The sequence below is a fragment of the Protopterus annectens genome, chromosome 6.part0 (genome assembly GCF_019279795.1).
Source record: "Protopterus annectens isolate FY-2018-M chromosome 6.part0, PAN1.0, whole genome shotgun sequence".
Lineage (NCBI taxonomy): Eukaryota > Metazoa > Chordata > Ceratodontiformes > Protopteridae > Protopterus > Protopterus annectens.
The window spans coordinates 1928932703-1928950663 of record NC_056737.1 but is presented as its reverse complement, the minus strand read 5'-3'; the positions used below and the strand labels follow the sequence as shown (position 1 = coordinate 1928950663).

Genomic DNA, 17961 nt, shown 5'->3' with positions numbered 1-17961 from the left:
CCATATTATCCTCTTCTGTCCATCCCAACCTTTGGGTATTCGGATTCGACTGACAGCAATCTTAGAATCTTCATTCTCTGAAGTCCTGCCTCCTCTCCCACAATGCTCTACATGCCTGAAACTCCTCAGATCGAGTTTGCCCAGAAAACTTTGCATATGACAGAAAACTCTGATATTAAAATCTTTGCTTAAAGGGGAACAGAACCAGCAACAGTTCTAAACTAGGACCTAGGGCTGGTCTGCCATATCTACCTCAATCTCTAAAAAGTAGCGATAATTTAGAAGTGGGAATGCAGGTGGAGTGTTTACGATGGACAGAGGAAGTTTTGTCTTAGAAAAGTACACAAAAAGTTAGTTAGCTTTTATAAGATGTATGGTTCTCTCTAAGTAAAACCTTAACTGATGATGGACATCAAGACAATGAAGCATGTACTCTCCATTATTACTGAATTTATGAAATAAAACAGACAACTCGGTGGATTGATTCAAGGAAGATTTTGAGGTCACCTTAGGAAGAAGAGTTGGATTAGTTCTTAAGAAAACCCTATCTTTATAAAAGAAGAGGTAAGGGAGGGCAGCAGAATAAAACCTACAACTCAAACACTTCCAGGTGATATAACCACTGAGGAAAACAATCTTCTATGATAAAAACGTGAGGTCCACTGTAGCTGCTGGTTTGAATGGAAGTTTTGTCAAGGTCTGAAGAAGGAAAGGTAAATCCCAGGGTGTAGCTGGATCTCTTACTGAAAGCCTAAGGAAAAAAAGAGGCCTTTCAAAAATGCTTTTGAAAATTTTAGAAAGCACATGCCATCTATGACCTAGCATTTATAGACTGTAATGAACTGAGAGAGATACAAGTGAATAGGTGGTTGCAAGCACAGCAGTAAGTATAAATCGGAAGGTAGCCTGACATATGTCTGGAACAATAAGAGGTGGAAGAGAGGCAGTTAGGGGAGCAAATACAGCTGGATTTAGAGCAACAGGAAGGATGCAGGAAGAAAGATAGTAGATGGTGGGTAGAAGGTCAGTGTGGAAAGGGAAGCAGGAAGTGAGAGTTATAGCAGGACAGTAAAAAGATGTGGGGAAGAGTGAAGCAACAAATCAGAATGTCCCAAAAGAGGACCAAGCAAGAGCTGATGCAAACACAAATGTGGGATATGTTCATCTTGTTTGAAATACTGGGGCCTATATAAGATAATACATGTACAAACGTTAGACAGGGATACCGTTTGTCAGGTCTAGGATCAGTATTTTACTGGTCTCTAAGGGCAAAATTACACACTAGCATATCTAGCTCTACCAAAGGTAAACCATATTCTTGACATTCCAATCCTGGATGGTGGATCCTGACAAAGACATACTCAGTAGCTCCACGTCAACAAGGATGGAGCAACCTATACAGAAAGTCACTGAAAATGAATCCTTGGACTCAACCATCCCAGTTCAAGACTGAATGAATTACGGGGCAAGTCTCTAACATCTGGCTGGTTAGATACAGAGATGAGCAAATCAACTATGGAAAAGGTGACACAAACACCCAAGAATGAACCTTCAGGCCTCAAACATGCCACAGAAATAGAGGACCAGAAGATGATCAATGGGGAATAATTCCCCACCTCTGCAAAGCCCAGAAAGCCACTGAAATTGTAGACCTACCTTGTACAAGGATCAGGACCTAGCTAATCTACCAAATTAAATCACGGGTGTAAAAATTGAACTTTAAATTATTGTTATAGGATAATGACCACAAGACAATTATGTATGTTTAAACATTAAATTACAGAGTCCCAGAAGGACTCAAGTTTGAAGTGTACTTCAAAACAGAAAATCAGTCGGCTGAAAAGAGAAACCGAAATAATATTCTATTTTGCACTGTACTGAAAAAAAAAACACGGCAGAGCTAGCCATCCATTGATGTGAACATTGGCTCAAGATTATTATCACTTGATAGGAGTCTGACTCCTTGTGCAAATGGGAAAAAAAGGTTGTGGATGGATGGATGTATACTGTCTTAAGGAAGAGTGTGGGGATAGGGAATAAGTGCAGAAAGAAAAAAGTTCATCAGGAAGATGCATTTAGTTGAACTTAAATGAAGAGATGGAATATGGATTGAAACAGAGGAAATATGTCTTCACGGGTTAAGGGCCGAGAGCTATCCACTCTGGAAGTATTTATATTAGGCTGTATCTGAAAGATAGGTGAGGAGGTGTGTGTGTGTGTGTGTGTGTGTGTGTGTGTGTGTGTGTGTGTGTGTGTGTGTGTGTGTGTGTGTTTGTAAGTGATAACCAGCATTCTACCAAGAATGGGTTTCAGCTTGTGCCCACTGACTTCAGGAATTTTTTATTTTTTTTTTTAACTGGTTAATCCCCACTGGACACAAGTGTCCCTTTTTAGGGGTAATCCAGGAGCACTGTCTGTTTAAGTGACTTGCTCAGAGTCATACAGAAGATAAATGGAGGTAGATGGAATCAAATATCTGTCCTTGACAACAGAAAGCAGCTCATTAATAGCTCAGAGCCTCATCCCATTGCTCTACCAGCTCTGGTGTCCCTGTGAACTTTGAAAGTATAAAGCAGGCTACTGGAAAGAGGAAGGATGGCTGATAAGGTGGATTATGAGAGACTACGGAAATTGGGAAGCTAATTATTTTTCTTAAGAGGGACAGAAAGGGTTTCCCCAGAGTTTAAGGGCAAAGATGCAGAAACTGTATTCGATGGAAGACAGCCTGTTATGAGAAGTATGAAGGGAAAGCCTTATGTGTGGGAGAGACTAGACTAGTGAGAGATCCTAATCGTTAGTCTGCTAGAGCAGAGTGTGGATGCTTCTAGATTGATACAGTTCTAGAGAACGGAAGCAAGGATCCATTCAGTGGTCTAGTGGATTAGGAGCCAATTAGCTTTTGCTTAAATGAAGCTGTGGTGGTTGCAATTTGTAGAAAGAGTAATGAACTAGCAGATTTTGTTAGCTATTACTTGAAAGGAATTTAAGCTCTTCTTTGAGATCCCTGCAATAATGGAGAGACAGTATTTCAGTTGAGATAGTAATATACCTTTCAAAATTACAATCCTAGATTCTGTCACTAGGAAATGAGAAATTCTCTAAGTTCAGAATAATAATCTTTTTTACTTTAGCTTTTTTTCATCTCAATGTGATGGATACCTCTGAACCGCTCAGTACAAGAAATCTGGAGAAAGCCAAAAATAATGGGAGACAAAGACCCAAAATAGGGACAGATTTTAAATATTGTTTTTATATACTTAGAAAGTTGATAGATTAACAGATTTTGTATTAGCATGTATTTTCTGAAGTATATGAAGTTTGAAATTCAAACACCTGTCATTATTTAAGAACTTCAATCCTCAGCAATCTGACAAAAACGCACAAATTTTATGATGAACAGACCATAAATATGAGGCAAAAATCTTAGCATTCTACATAATCTGGACAGTCAAGAGGTATGACTGTCCTTGTCCAAACCCAGTCTAATAACCCCCCCCAACCCTTCTCTCCTTTTCCACATTTAGATAGAGTATTCCCTTTATCACTATAAAACTGAACTGAAGATTACTCATTGCTTGTTAATCCTTCCAGGATTTAGTTAATCATTTAGTATTTTATTATTGTTATCTAGTCACTGTTTAGAAAATTTGTAGCACTGTGTTTTATTTCTTATTTCTCAATGTTAATTAGAGCTTACTACTGAATTGTACCTAATTTGCTCCTGTATTTCTCCATGTCATGATCACTTCTACTGTATTCATACCTTGATTGACCATCTACCATGTTACTCTGTGGAGCTTCTCTCCCTGGGCCTCCGCTGAAAAAGGACCTGTGTCCAGTCTGAATTTCCCGGTAAACAAATGTAATAAATAAATAAATGATGTAATGCTTGAAGTTTAAAGTAGGGTCCAGCCAATATCCAAGCTATTATGAATATTTCCTAGACTGAACTGCTGCAGTTTGGTATTTTTGGTAGTAGTTTTCCCACTGCAGTTTTCCATATAGAGGGCAATATACTTTGGGTAATGGATAAACTGAATATGCAATGAAAGGGAATTTAGCAGGTGCCTTTTGCCCAGTAAGAGGAGTCAATGATAAAGCTGGAGAGCCTCTGCAAGGACATTGTGAAAAATGAAGCCTAACAGATTCTTGATTTCTTTTGCTTGTTAATAAACTTAAAATAAGATGGATATTGTTGGTTGGGGAAGGACAGGGTTTTGGATGTTACTGAGGAGAAGGGGGCACTGGTTGAGGGAAGGTTCCAGAATTTCATCAGGAAGTCACGGCAATAAAAGGTAATACCAGATGTCCCGATACTATGCTGGAGATGGGAGTTTGAATTTATTTAACATTGTCAGGCAAGACTGTATCCAGAACTTTATAAGGTTAATAACGAGAGAGGTTTGCTGGTTTCGGACTGCTATGGCTTTCTCATGCCCAAAACATTTTGTATGAGATTTCTTACAGTAATGAATCTATATCATTCAGAAGAAAGTTGATCTCACTTTCTTTTAATGGCATGCCTTGTCACAAGGTTAAAACAGCACTTTTCACTGGGGTGTGAAACAGTTACATAATTGAGGTTTTACTAGTCTTTTAATTAGAGGACATTTATTTTGCAGGTTCACTTAGCAGAGTGCATTTCTGCTGCCACAACACTCACTTAACTGGATGGAATGATACCTTTGCAGGGTTTCCCCTGACTCAACCGTAAGCAACAAGTTTTCAGACTCCACACAGAAGAAAATCAAACACAAAAGGTTTGCAGCAAAATCTGAAACGTGCTTCTGCAGGTGAGGGAGGGCAAAGATTCACTCTCATACAGAAGACTTCACCCTCATGCATCCCTTTACTAATAAAATCAACTCTGAGGTCACTGCACGCTGGAGAATAACAACTGTTTCTGTAATGAACAAAGAAGGAAATTCTGTTTCTGTCTATAGAACAGTGACAAAACTGTCTGTTGCATCAGTGGACTTTGAACCTCACAGAACTGCCTTTGTATCAACATCAACTTAGCCACTGAACCAAGTTCTCAGTATTAATTCCTACAATAATTTAATATTCATGTCCACCATACTGAAAATATACACAGTGGTAGCACTACCCTTCATTACTACATCTGTGATAGAACACTTAAAGAAGAGCAGTGCATACATCTTTTGTGGCACAAGCAGATTAGTTGCATACAACTTTTAGTTATGTACTCACCATAACTTTAGATGTTTGGGATCCATCTCGCCTACATTCTGTACTGATGGGCTCAGAGCCGATCCTCGGCTCCGACTCGGCATGCTATGCTATAGAGCGAAGCCTCTTATTGGCTGAGCTATTTTCTATCCCAGGATGCACCACCACTAATCCCCCAGATCTTGTTTGTCCGCATTCATGCACACACACATAACTTGTTTATATAACATTGCCAGATGTTTCAAGATGAAACAATAGAATTCGGACCATCCGATCTCTTCTGATCTCCAAGGCAGGGGGAAGGAGGGTGGGTTATTGGGAATGTAGGTGAGATGGATCCCAAACATCTAAAGTTATGGTGAGTACATAACTAAAAGATGTTATGTGATCCTATCTCGCCTACATTCTGTACTGATGGGACAGCGTCCCTAGCACCTAAATCCTAGGTGGCTCACTGGAAAACACTCCTGAGCACTGTGGAACCAAATGAAGCTCGCCCCCGAGATGCCACATCCAATTTGTAGTGGGAAATGAAAGTGTGCGGGGAAGACCACGTAGCCGCAGCACAAATGTCACTAATGGCAAGCTTAGAATGGAACGCTATTGAAGTAGCCATCGCTCTTGTAGAGTGAGCTTTGACAGAGGTCGTAAGCTCTTTATTAGAAGAGGAATAAGCTTGACTAATACAGTCCCTGATCCATTTGGCAATAGTGACCTTTGTGACGGCTTTGCCCAATTTATTATCCGAAAAGGACACAAACAATTGATCTGTTTTCCTTGTTTGTTGGGTCCTGTCTAAATAAAAACGCAATTGCCTGTGAACATCCAATGTATGGAAGATGTATTCTGCTTTGTTTGAGTACTTTGGAAAGAAAACTGGAAGTTCTAATGACTGTTGCAGGCAAAAACTGGAACAAACTTTAGGGACAAAGGATGGATTAGGCCTGAGGGATACTCTATCTTTGTGAAAAACAAGGTACGGTGGTTTTACAGATAGAGCTTGAAGCTCTGAAAACCTTCTGGCAGAAGTAATCGCGACCAGAAAGGCAGTTTTCCAAGATAGAAATTTCAAATCACATGTTGCTGCCGGTTCGAAGGGGGAGGAGGTTAAGGCACGTAATACCACATCGAGATCCCACGGAGGAGCAGGATGAGAAATCGGAAGTCGTAAAAGCGCAGCCCCTTTCATGAAGGTTTTACACAATCTGTTGCTCATTAAAGGTGGGTTTATAGATTCATGAAAATTGGAAATAGCTGCCAATTGGACCTTGATGGTAGAGACTGAAGAATCTTGATTGAATAGGGAAGTTAGAAATTTCAGGACTTCCGATACAGGAATAGTGATGGGATCCAGACCTCGGAGTTGAGCCCAAATAGCAAATCTCTTCCATTTGCTAGTATACAATTTTTTAGTGGCAGACTTGTGGGCCGATGATAAGATATGTATGACTTCCGGGTCTAAGGTATGATTCCTGACTATAGTCGGAAGAGGAGGAGCCAAGCTGTTAACTTCAAAGTGTGAAGGGACTGGTGGAGTTGTCCCGACTGATTAATTAATAGGTCTGGGATCTGATCCAGGAACCATGGACCGTCCAGTGCATATTTCCGAAGATAGGGGAACCATACCTGACGAGGCCAGTAAGGGGCAACTAAGATCATTTTGCTCCCCAAGTGAGACGCCTTTTGGATCACTCTGGGAAGGAGGGGAACTGGGGGAAAGGCGTAAAGCAAGCCGGTGGGCCAAGGATGGGCTAATGCGTCCATAGGACTCTCCCCTGGAGCTGGAGTGAGGGAGAAGAACTTTCTGCACTTTGCATTCAGCGGGGTTGCGAAGAGGTCGCAACAAGGAGTTCCCCATCTGCTGAAGATCTGAGTTGTCACTGCATCGTTCAGAGACCACTCGTGAGGAGAGAGGATAGTTCTGCTCAGTCTGTCGGCTATCACGTTGGATTTGCCAGGGATATGAGTTGCTATCAGAAAACGTCTGGTCGCCACTGCCCATTCCCAAATTCTCATGGCCTCTCTGCAAAGAGGGTAGGATCTGGTCCCTCCCTGCTTGTTCAGATGCCATACCACTGACATGTTGTCGGAGTGAACGGCAATTACGTCCTGAGGGAGGTAATCGTGGAGGGCTTGTAGAGACAGAAGCACCGCCCTCATTTCCAAAATGTTGATATGAAGAAGACTCTCTTCTGAATGCCATTTGCCTTGGACTGACCTGCCCAGGGAATGCCCCCCCCACCCCATCTGGGAGGCGTCCGTAGTCAAAGTGGCCATAGGAGGAGGTGGAACAAAGGGTCGTCCCTGATCCAGATTGGAGGGCACCAACCACCAGCGAAGGTCCCGTTTGCATGTTTCCGTGATCCGTATGAGGTGACTGAGAGGGAGGTCCTGAAAGGACCACTGTGTCGAAAGAAGCCACTGGAGAATTCTCATATGCAATCTTGCTAGGGGGACTAGAAGAACAGTGGCCGACATAGATCCCAATAGCTGCAGGACCATCCTGGCTGGAGCTTTGGATCTGAGAAGCAAGGCTCGGACTTGAGCCTGTATGGTTTGTATCCTTTCTGTAGGGAGATAGACCCGCATTTGGTTTGAGTCTATCTCTACTCCGATGAATCTTATGCGCTGAGATGGCAGCAACACAGACTTTGGCCAATTGAAGGTAATTCCAAGGGAAGTGCCTAGCGATATTGTGGCTTGTACGTTCTGCAATAGTAGATGCCTGGAGGTGGCAGTTAGGAGCCAGTCGTCCAGATATGGAAACACCTGGAATCCTAGACTCCTCAGGTGAGCAGTCACGACCGCCAAACATTTGGTGAACACCCTGGGGGCTGTGGTGAGACCAAAGGGCAGCGCACGGAACTGAAAATGACTGTCTCCCAGACTGAAGCGCAAATGTCTCCTGAACGCCTGATCTACCAGGATGTGGTAATAGGCGTCCTTGAGATCTATGGAGCACATCCAAACTCCTTTCTCCAGCAGTGGGAGAATGGATTGTAAGGTGACCATTCGGAACTTGGAATTTTTTACTGAACGATTTAGAATGCTGAGATCCAAAATGGGCCTTAAGTCCCCGGTCTTTTTTGGCACCAAAAAGAATCCTGAGTAAGTCCCTAATCCGATCTGGTCTGCGGGGACCGGTTGGATGACTCCTTTTTGAAGCAGCTTTGAGACTTCTAAGGCTGCAATTTCCCGTTGACTGGGTGGCGGGTCCGGGATTTTCTTGGACGGAGGTGGGGAGTAAGAAAAGGGGATGGCATAACCTCCGGCGATAATTCGAAGCACCCATCGGTCCTGAGTGATACCTTCCCAGGCTTTTAGGTGCCTCGAAAAATGACCCCCGACTGGCTCCGGAGCTGCACAGTCGGGCAATCCTTCAGGGATTGTGGAAGGCTGAAGAGCCACGAAAGGACTCGCAGTCTCCAGTGTTGCGGGGGCCTCTGCCGCCTCTGGGACGGCGTCTTCCAGAAAAATTTCCCCCTCCTCTGCCTCTAGAAGGGGGATCGTCCTGCTGTGGGGTATAAGGCTTCTGGGATTTGCGGAACCACATTTTCCCTCCTCTTTTAGCCTTGGGATAAGGCCGAAAGGGAGTGGAAAATCGTGCCCCTACGGCAGTCAAAGTCTTTCCCTCTTGCTCACAGCGGGACAGTGTGTCTTTAACCTTGGGTCCAAACAAAGAGGACCCGTCAAAGGGGGCGTCGGCAAAAGAAGACTTAAAGGCCTCCGCGAAATGACACAGACGGAGCCAGGCTTGCCTCCGTACAGCAACGCCCGTACCCGCCGCCCTACTCGCCCCCTCGGCTGCATACGAAATGAGCCTCATGGACGAGTTAGATATTGATGACAGGGTCGACAACTGAGAGCTAACAGTCTGGGCCAGCTGCTCAGGTAGGTTACCCGAGAGGGAATCTGAGAGCTCCTTGACCAGATCCCTCTGCAGTCTGGTGAAGTGTGCCAAATAGTTCAGGGACCTTAAAGTAAAGGCAGCTGAACTAAGGGTGCGCTTCCCGTACCGGTCCATGCTCCTAGACTCCTTATTAGCAGGATGGATGGACGTCGAAGCCTCTGCCACATCTTGTTGGGTAGCAGATGCCACCAACAGGGCATCTACAGCCACACCTTTAGTCAGAAATTCCTTCTCCGGGGGTGCAGACAAGAATTTATTTGGGCGAGTAGGCACTGGTTCCACAGAGTCTGGGTGTTCCCACGCCCTTCGACAAATCAAATCTAGGAGCTTGTCGAAGGGCGGAGACACCCAGGAGGCAGAGGGCTGAGCCCCGAAGGCCTTGAGGAACACCGACTCGTCAGCGGAAGGGGGTTTGGAATTCCAGCCGCCTCGTTGCTTGAGGACTTCTAGGATGTCTGCAAAGGAGACATCATCCGAGGACGACTTGGGGGACCCCTCCGCATCATCAAGATCGGTGTCCGGCGTGAGAGACTCATCGGGGGAGTCGACGTGCTTCCTCTTGCACGATCTCTTCCTTGGGGGTTCCTCCGAAGACGCTTCAGAGGGACCCCCATGAGGAGGGGAAACCCCACTGGGGGTGACCTCAGGCCCCGGGGCTCCGCTGTCTAGCGACAGGGGAACTACAAAAGACCCAGTCTCCGCGCCTAGGGAAGGTGCCGGTGATACCGTGGAGGTAGCCAAAGATGATTTGGCCAAAGCACTCCTCATAGCTCTGAAGGCCGGACCGCCAGAGTCCTGGGAAGGTCCAACCCCTGGAGCCACGACAGTAGACTGAACCCCCGTAGCAGACGCACCGAGAGGGAGGCTCGGAACCGAAAACATCGGTCCTGAAACGTCCCCCCCGGGCCCGACCGAAGAGGTCCGTGTACTGAACTCCGACCCAAAGGCCGGGGTTGGAGTGAGGGTCGGAGCAGACCCGAAAACCTCCATCGGCTCCACCAGCACCGGCTCCAACGGTGCCGAAGCTGTTGGAGGAGGAATCACAACTACAGAGTGGGCCATCGGCTCCGAAGCAGACTGGGCTGGAGCCGAAACTAATTTCTGAAAGACTGGGGACTGGAACAGTCTTTGAAGCACCCTGTCGATGTCCGAATCAGACATCTTGGAAGACTTGGAGGAGACCGAACGGGTCAGAATAGACTTCTCCATCGGCTCCGAAGGGCTAGGGGACCAGCTCCGAATTGATTCGATCACTATCTGTGCCGAGGGAGACCCCAAACTAATTTCCCTCGGTGCCGAAGAGGACTTCGGCGCCGAAGGGGAAGAGTCTGAGCGGGTAACCCTTATCGGCTCCAAAATCAGTGGAGCCGATGAAGGTGACCCGCCTCTCGAAGCCCCAGCCATCGGCTCCGAAACCAGAGGAGTCGAGGCTGGAGGCATCGAGGCAGACCGTTCCGCCCTCGGCTCCGAAGTCCGTGGAGCCGATGGAGAAGCCTGCCTAGATTTCTTAGTGGTCGGTTCCGACGGGCTGGTCTGAGCCGACGACTTCTTTTTCTTAGCCGGAGAAGGAGAGGAAGGTAAGACCTCTTCAAAAGAGGGTTTAATGAGCCCTTTTAAGATTAATTTATTCTTCCTCTCTTGGAGGACCAGAGAGGAGAAGGCGTGACACACGCTGCAAGACTCCTGAAGGTGTTTGGCACCCAAACAATAAACGCATAAGGAGTGATCATCAGTAATAGACATCTTATAATTGCAGCATGTGCACTTCTTAAACCCTGAGGGTTTATGTTCTTTAGACATGACGCCAATGGTATAATGACAACGTATTAGCCTAGAGCTACTATAGAAAAAATTTCCTATACGTAAAATAAGAACTTTTTTTTTTTTTTTTTTTTAAACAAGAAGGGCAGTCAAAAAGGCCCACGAAACAGTTAGAAGACTAAGATACCAAGGAGGGCCAAGAACCCTCTAACTAAAACGAGTGCTTGACCTACCAAAAAGCAAAAAACAGTCACACACAACAGTACCCAACAACGCACGAGGGGAAGGCCCCTCTAACTTAAACGGGAACCTTTCCCTGTGAAAACACAAACTTTTACCACAAAATTTTAACAAATAAGGTAGCTATTATACAGCGATAGCCGTTAAAACAGCTTTTGGTTAATTTTAAAGAAATTTTCTGACAGAAAAAATTCTCTCAAAAAGACACTTAGCTCAGCCAAGTTCGAGACCACGTCCTAGCCTGTAAGCGGCAAACGAGATCTGGGGGATTAGTGGTGGTGCATCCTGGGATAGAAAATAGCTCAGCCAATAAGAGGCTTTGCTCTATAGTATAGCGTGCCGAGTCGGAGCCGAGGATCGGCTCCGAGCCCATCAGTACAGAATGTAGGCGAGATAGGATCACATAACATCATTAAAATTCTAATTACATAAATAAAATAATAGATAATACACCATGTGCCTACTTATTATAAGTCAAAGAGATATGTAGATACAGAGATCATGGGCAAGTTTCATATACCACAAAAATGATTCCAACTCTAAGGTAGAAAGTAATAAAACCATGAGTGTAGCCCAGATAGCCTGGGATTAAATATCAGCTAATGAGCTAAAGAAGACAGCTGGGGTGTAAGTGGCTGATTTACTGCTCATCTATCCTGGTAGGAGGGAAGCAGCATGATCTACTGCAATCCTGGATGTTGAGCATTGCAGTGACACAAAATACAACCAGTAATTGTGCATGTGTATTAAGCACAGTGTGCTGTAGCTGAGTCTGAAGATGAATGGAAATGCATATGCATGGTGGACTTCTACTGTGAGTGACTCATCAGGGCTGCCATGGGGAAAAAGGGACTAGGATATTGGGGAAAAAAAAAACATGATGGCTATCTGGAAGATGGCCATCTTTAACCAGCTCTTGCTGAAGGGAAACAAAATTGCTGATCAGACAATGGGAGTGTTTTTGGTCAGCACAAAAAAAAAACAGACTGGGACATACAATCTGAGCAGCCAAGACACACCGATACTTAGTACTACCAACAAACTCAGACTCATCAACATTGTGTTAGATACACAAGGTTGGTCTGGATGCAGGGAGGACATGCTCTTTTGTGGCAGCCTAACAAGGGGTCTGAAACCTCCTCCATGTGACAGTTCCAGAACAGAATGTATTAATTTTGCACAGGTAAGGAGAGAGGGAGCTCTCTGGGATCAGGTTTTAGGCAGACTTTCTTACATTTTCTGGTATGCATTTTCGCAGACTGTTTTAAGCTAGACAATATAATTTAACTGACGTATATGTTATTTGTGACTGTAACATAAAAACTACAAAAAGCTATGTCAAAACTTTAGACATGCTGTTCCTCAATTTTATAAAGAATGATTTGTAAGCTAATATTTCCTTTTTCCTTAGTCCCTATGTACTGTTTTTTCTCATGGGTCTGGATTCAACTACATCTCTGTTCACTACAACTCTCACAGATTTAACTGAAGTTCTTTCTGAACTTCATCTCTCATATTTTCTTTGTGTGTGCTGTTTCTTATATAAGCAGCCTGCAGAAATGGTTGAAGTGGTTTATTTCAACCTTGACAGATAATTCTGTGCATGCTCCTGAAATTAATTCAAAATCTATAAATGCACTACATCTAACTATGAGATGCCATTTGAACAACCTGGCAATGTACAACAGCTCAACATTCCCCATCACAAATGTTAACTGTTAGGCGAGTGAAAACAAACAGCATACCCATTTGTCAAGCAACAAAATGATTACATTAGAAACATTTCTAAGTCTCTCTACTAAACTTTGTTGTTGCTGGCATTTAAAGTGAAAAGTGCCAAAAGAGAGTAAACATTCAAAAAGCTACAAAACAAGCTCACCTGTATGGAGCAGAGTGTGCCGGTTTAATACTCTCTTGTGAGCTGTGGCAAAGCTACACTCTGTACATTTATGAATTTTCTCATTGGCGTGCATTTTCCCTACATGGTCACTATACTCCACTGGATTAAATGTCTTGTAAGGACAGAAGGCACAGGTAAGCTCGTCTTTGCCAGCATGACCCTGACGTTTGTGTTTCCGAAATACGTGTTTATTGGAACATACAAAATCACACTGGTCACAGTGGAAGGCATAGTGCACTTTGCGATGTGCTTCCATCTCTTCACGAGTCCTGAACAGAATAGAACAGGCATGATATCTACATTCCACTACCTTTATGTCATGAAACTCCTTTGCATGTTTAATAAACTCCTTGCGATCTTCTGTAGTGAAGTCACATGTGTCTAAAAAGCAAAGCAGCGCCTTTGACTCATCTTTATGAGTCTTCATATGCTCCTTTAGAGCCTGACTCAACTTGAATCTCTCCTCACACACAGGGCAGATGTACACATCTGAGTAGAAGTTGGAAATGTTTTCATGCATGCTGGCCATGTGTCGGTTCAGAGCATTCTTTTCCACTGAGCTATAGTCACAGAGAGGGCAGTGATGTGCCTTCTCACCCATCTCCCTCATTAAATGTATCTTCAGTTTACTTTTACTGGTAAAAAACTTCTGGCAATTGGGACACTGCAGACTTGGGTCTGGAAAGTGCAGATGCAGGTGCTCAACCAGGTGAGTCCTCTTCTTGAAACAGCGCTTGCATTCAGGACACATGTGAGTTTTGAACAAGTGCTCTTTACCTTCTTCAACATCACCTAGAAACAACAAAAGTATTAGTACAAAAACATTATAAGCTGGTGCCATTCTTTTAAACATATTGTAAGAAAACATGATGCAGTTAAGCAATAAGTTTTGTGGTCCTAAGTGCAGTGCAAAACCAAAATAAATACTGCTCACCGGCAAAAAAAAAGCAGGGAAACCATTTGCCATACACTCACAGAGCTAACAACCCAGATTCAGATGGCTTGGGTACAGAAAGGCTCAGATGGAGAGAGAGAACTGACAGGCCAATGGCTATCCATCTTTCCTAAGATGCAGAATCAGGGCCAAACCCAATGCTGGTTCGTCTCCAGGACTTGGAAGAACATTTGCCAACAGCCATCCAAAGTAGGGGTTATGCAAAGGAATATGAAACTTTGCAATATAATTAAATTTTTCTCCTCGGGATGCCATGAACTTGTATATAAACTATCTAATGTATTTCTGCTTTCTTCTCGCGCACTAAACCAGGTCTACCTGAAACTGTGAACTGCACAAATAGCTGACAGGCAGAAGATCAAACCCCAAAACGCATCAAATGTCAGAAACATTGCAGCGTAGCAATAGCTGTCTGTCTGAAACTGTGATATAGTGGGGAGTGGGGTTTTGCCCTTTCCCAGCTGTGGTGTGATCCCAGAGTTGGTACATACACACACACACATTTATACACATTAGACAGGGGTGTGGGGGCTACAAGGGTTCTTGTCTCTGGAAAAATATGTTTTAGCTGTTTTTCGATGTTCTGGATGGTCACCGTTTTGGGTTCAATGTTTTGTATGTCAACTACTTCTGCAATTGTCAATATAATGCAGATCTTCACTAAACCAGTTTGCAGGCTACTTCATAAAGCTGCTGATGGTAGCAGTGACACAAGTATGGGAAGTCTGCTTTGTTTTTAGAAAACATTTCAAAAGAGGAGCAGTAGACATTTACTTTGATTTTGAGCAGTGTGGGAAGAAGAACATTAATCTGGTTTGAATCCTGGAAGGCACATCAACTGCAGGCTCCCCACAGTTGACCATCAGCTGCTTCCAGGACCTCTCTTCATTCACTGGATCTGCTGGATTCACCTTAGACTCCTATGCGCCAATCCTGACCCATGTGAAGGCTATTGAGAAGACTGTGGAGTGTGTCACATCACTTTAACTGCACTCAGTTTTTTTTTTCTTTTGCCAACAATAGATGTGTATTTTCATCACCTCTTGCGTTAATATTATGAAACTGCTTGGACAAATTTAACTTATTATTTTGTAACCATGAAGGCTACTAAAACCAGTATTTTATTGCCAGTTATTCATAGCAACGTACAAATCAGACTTATTTGAAGGTTTCTGATTACTGAATGGAAAATAAGATAGTTACCTTGGATATAATACCTAATACAAGAAACTCCTGAGTAGAACATAAGTGTTCATTAACATATTTTTATCTTAAAGAACACTACAGTAAAGGGAATACTATTTAATTTAAATGGTAGCATTAGAATGGTGTCCCCGGCTGTGTGCTCCACGAACTCAACGAGGAATTAAACCCGCAGTTAGGACAGCTGTTTAATCTTAGCCTCACCTCAGGATACGTACCCAAGGAGTGGCGCACAGCAACTGTGGTCCCACTTCACAAAGGCGGTGCCTCCACCGACCCTGGAAATTACCGTCCCATCAGCTTGACAAGCCTGATCTGCAAAGCCATGGAGAGGATCATAATGGCACTGATAAATAAAGACATAGGGAACTTGCAGACTTTGGATCCAACCCAGTTTGGCTTTGTCAAAGGCAGATCATGCCTTTTAAACTTGGTCGACTTTTGAAACAGTCACCAAGGCCATTGATGAGGGAAAGGCAGTCCATACAGCCTACCTCGACCTGGCAAAGGCTTTCGACACAATACCCCACTCAGGTATCATTGAAAAACTCATCAGCTTAAATGTAAACCCATACATCACAAGATGGGTTGCAAACTGGCTAAGTGACAGAACCCACAGGGTCAGAGTTGCTGGCGCCATGTCAGACTCAAAGCCTGTCACAAGTGGGGTCCCACAGGGCTCAGTCCTGGGCCCACTCTTGTTCGGTATCTACTTTTCTGAAGTACAAGCAAACACAGGAGGGTTATGGCTGACAAAGTTTGCAGATGACTGCAAACTGGGCGCCATAGTCGAAAACACATCTGACACAGATATCCTTCAGAAGGGTCTCACAGAAACGGATAACTGGTGCCAGAGCCATGGCCTAAAGTTAAACGCCAAGAAATGCATAGTCATACCCTTCGGGAAAAACAAGGTTACCCCTAGCTACCATATAGGTTGCAATCCACTGAGCACAGAAGAAGTTATCAGGGATCTGGGGACTCAGGTTGACAGTAACCTTTCGTTTGACACTCACGTTGCTAAAGTAGCTAGGAAGACCTTCTACATTGCCCACTTGATCATGAAGGGATTCACATCTAGATCAAGGGAGGTCATCGTCCCCCTGTACACATCACTCATCAGACCAATGATTGAGTACAATGCTCCATTCGGAATGTATCTGACCCGACACCTGCAGCAGCTGGAAAGGCCCCAAAAGTTCCTCACCAAAAGGATAAAGGGTCTCAAAAATATGTCTTATGCTGCCCGACTGAAAGAACTTCAGCTCTATTCAGTCGCATACCGCTTGCTCAGAGGTGACCTGTGCCTGACATACAAGGCCATGTCAAACCCAGATTTGATGAACATGCTTCACCTAAAAAAATCTAGATCCCTCAGAACTACAAGGGCGGGAGACTTAAACCTTGACACGGTTATTAATAGGACGTGCTGGAGGGACAGATTCATCACCCAAAGACTCCCTATGCTGTGGAACAAAATCCCGGGACATGTGAGGCAGAGCACCTCGCTGGCCGTGTTCAAGAGAAATCTTGACCAATGGATGGGAGATCGCAGATATACCCCAGGGATTACCTCAGTGTCTCTGCTTGACAGAGGCACAGCAAAACAATGGGCATAGTTTTCTTCAAACTAAAGGGGTGGCGAAAGCCACAAAAACTCTGGGCTAGGCTTATAAATGCCCTTGGGCAGATAGCCTAGTATGAACCTATGATTATATACGTATGATGCACGTACACATTAGTGATTCCACATATGTGAACATTCTGATAGGCATATGCATTAATCTGTCTCTCTCCACATGGTCAGTGCTGTATTGGCTAATTGGTGACTAGAAATATGTTATCTGAACATTGCACGAGACCCAAAAGCTTTGGTTGTAAGTAGATAGCAGTGGTGATCTGCTATTTTTGAAACCAAAAGGAGTGGCATGGAACCCCAGTGGCTAATGGCAGCTAGGTGATAGAGATTTAGGCCATAGTCTCTTTTCTAAAAGTTGGTAAGGGGAGACCGACACAAAGTGAGAAAGAGAGAAAGATCACTGTCTTTTAAACCACATTTTGTAGCCAGCGGTAAGATATGCCACACCTACTTGCACTCATGTGGATTACCTGGGTCAACTCTTAATAATGGTGTGTGAAAAGAAGATACAGGGTTGAAGTGTACATATGCCACATATATACGGTGACAGTAACCACAGGATATTTTAAACTGTTACCCATGGCTTAACCTTTTAGCAGCAGCTATTTTGATAGCAATAGAAAAAATGCAATTATACACATATGGAACATGCACATATTAGCGATTCAACAACTATGTGCATTCTGACAGGGATGTCACTGTGCAAAAAGCAGCAATACAATGACTTGTACTCCATATGTGGTAATCATGGGTGCTGCATAATCACATGGGATATGAGCCTGTGTGTGTTGAACACTGCCGGGCAACTGATGAAATGGCAGCACTTCCAGCTCATCTAATGCTGTCCCTGGGCAGCAGGTGGGGCATTTATTGCAACATGGGCACAATTCATTGCTATCAATACTTTAGGGTAGTACGGAATATTCTAAAAGGCAGACATGGTGGTAACTTTTCTTTGCCATGGTTGGGGAACAGATATGCTTGTCCACATGTTGCAGCATGTTTTTGAGGAACATCCTGAGTCCTCTACAAATTGATACTTACAGAATACCCAATGTGTTTATTCTTTGCTACTGCAAGGGCCCTGTAGACATAATGGTGGGAATTACAAATACCTTGGTGTCCTAGTACAGAAACTGCATGCTTTCTTTCAGTTTCCATAC

The 17961-nt window shown here is 44.0% G+C and overlaps 1 protein-coding gene across 1 annotated transcript in view; it reads right to left on the bottom strand.

Annotated features, from left to right (window-relative positions):
* The window catches only part of ZNF142 (zinc finger protein 142), a 597391-nt gene that overhangs the window by 502408 nt on the left and 77022 nt on the right, over positions 1–17961 (bottom strand). The window contains exon 2 of the mRNA XM_044075236.1: positions 12981–13793. Coding sequence (XP_043931171.1) covers positions 12981–13793 — 813 coding nt within the window. The remainder of the gene's footprint in view (positions 1–12980; positions 13794–17961) is intronic.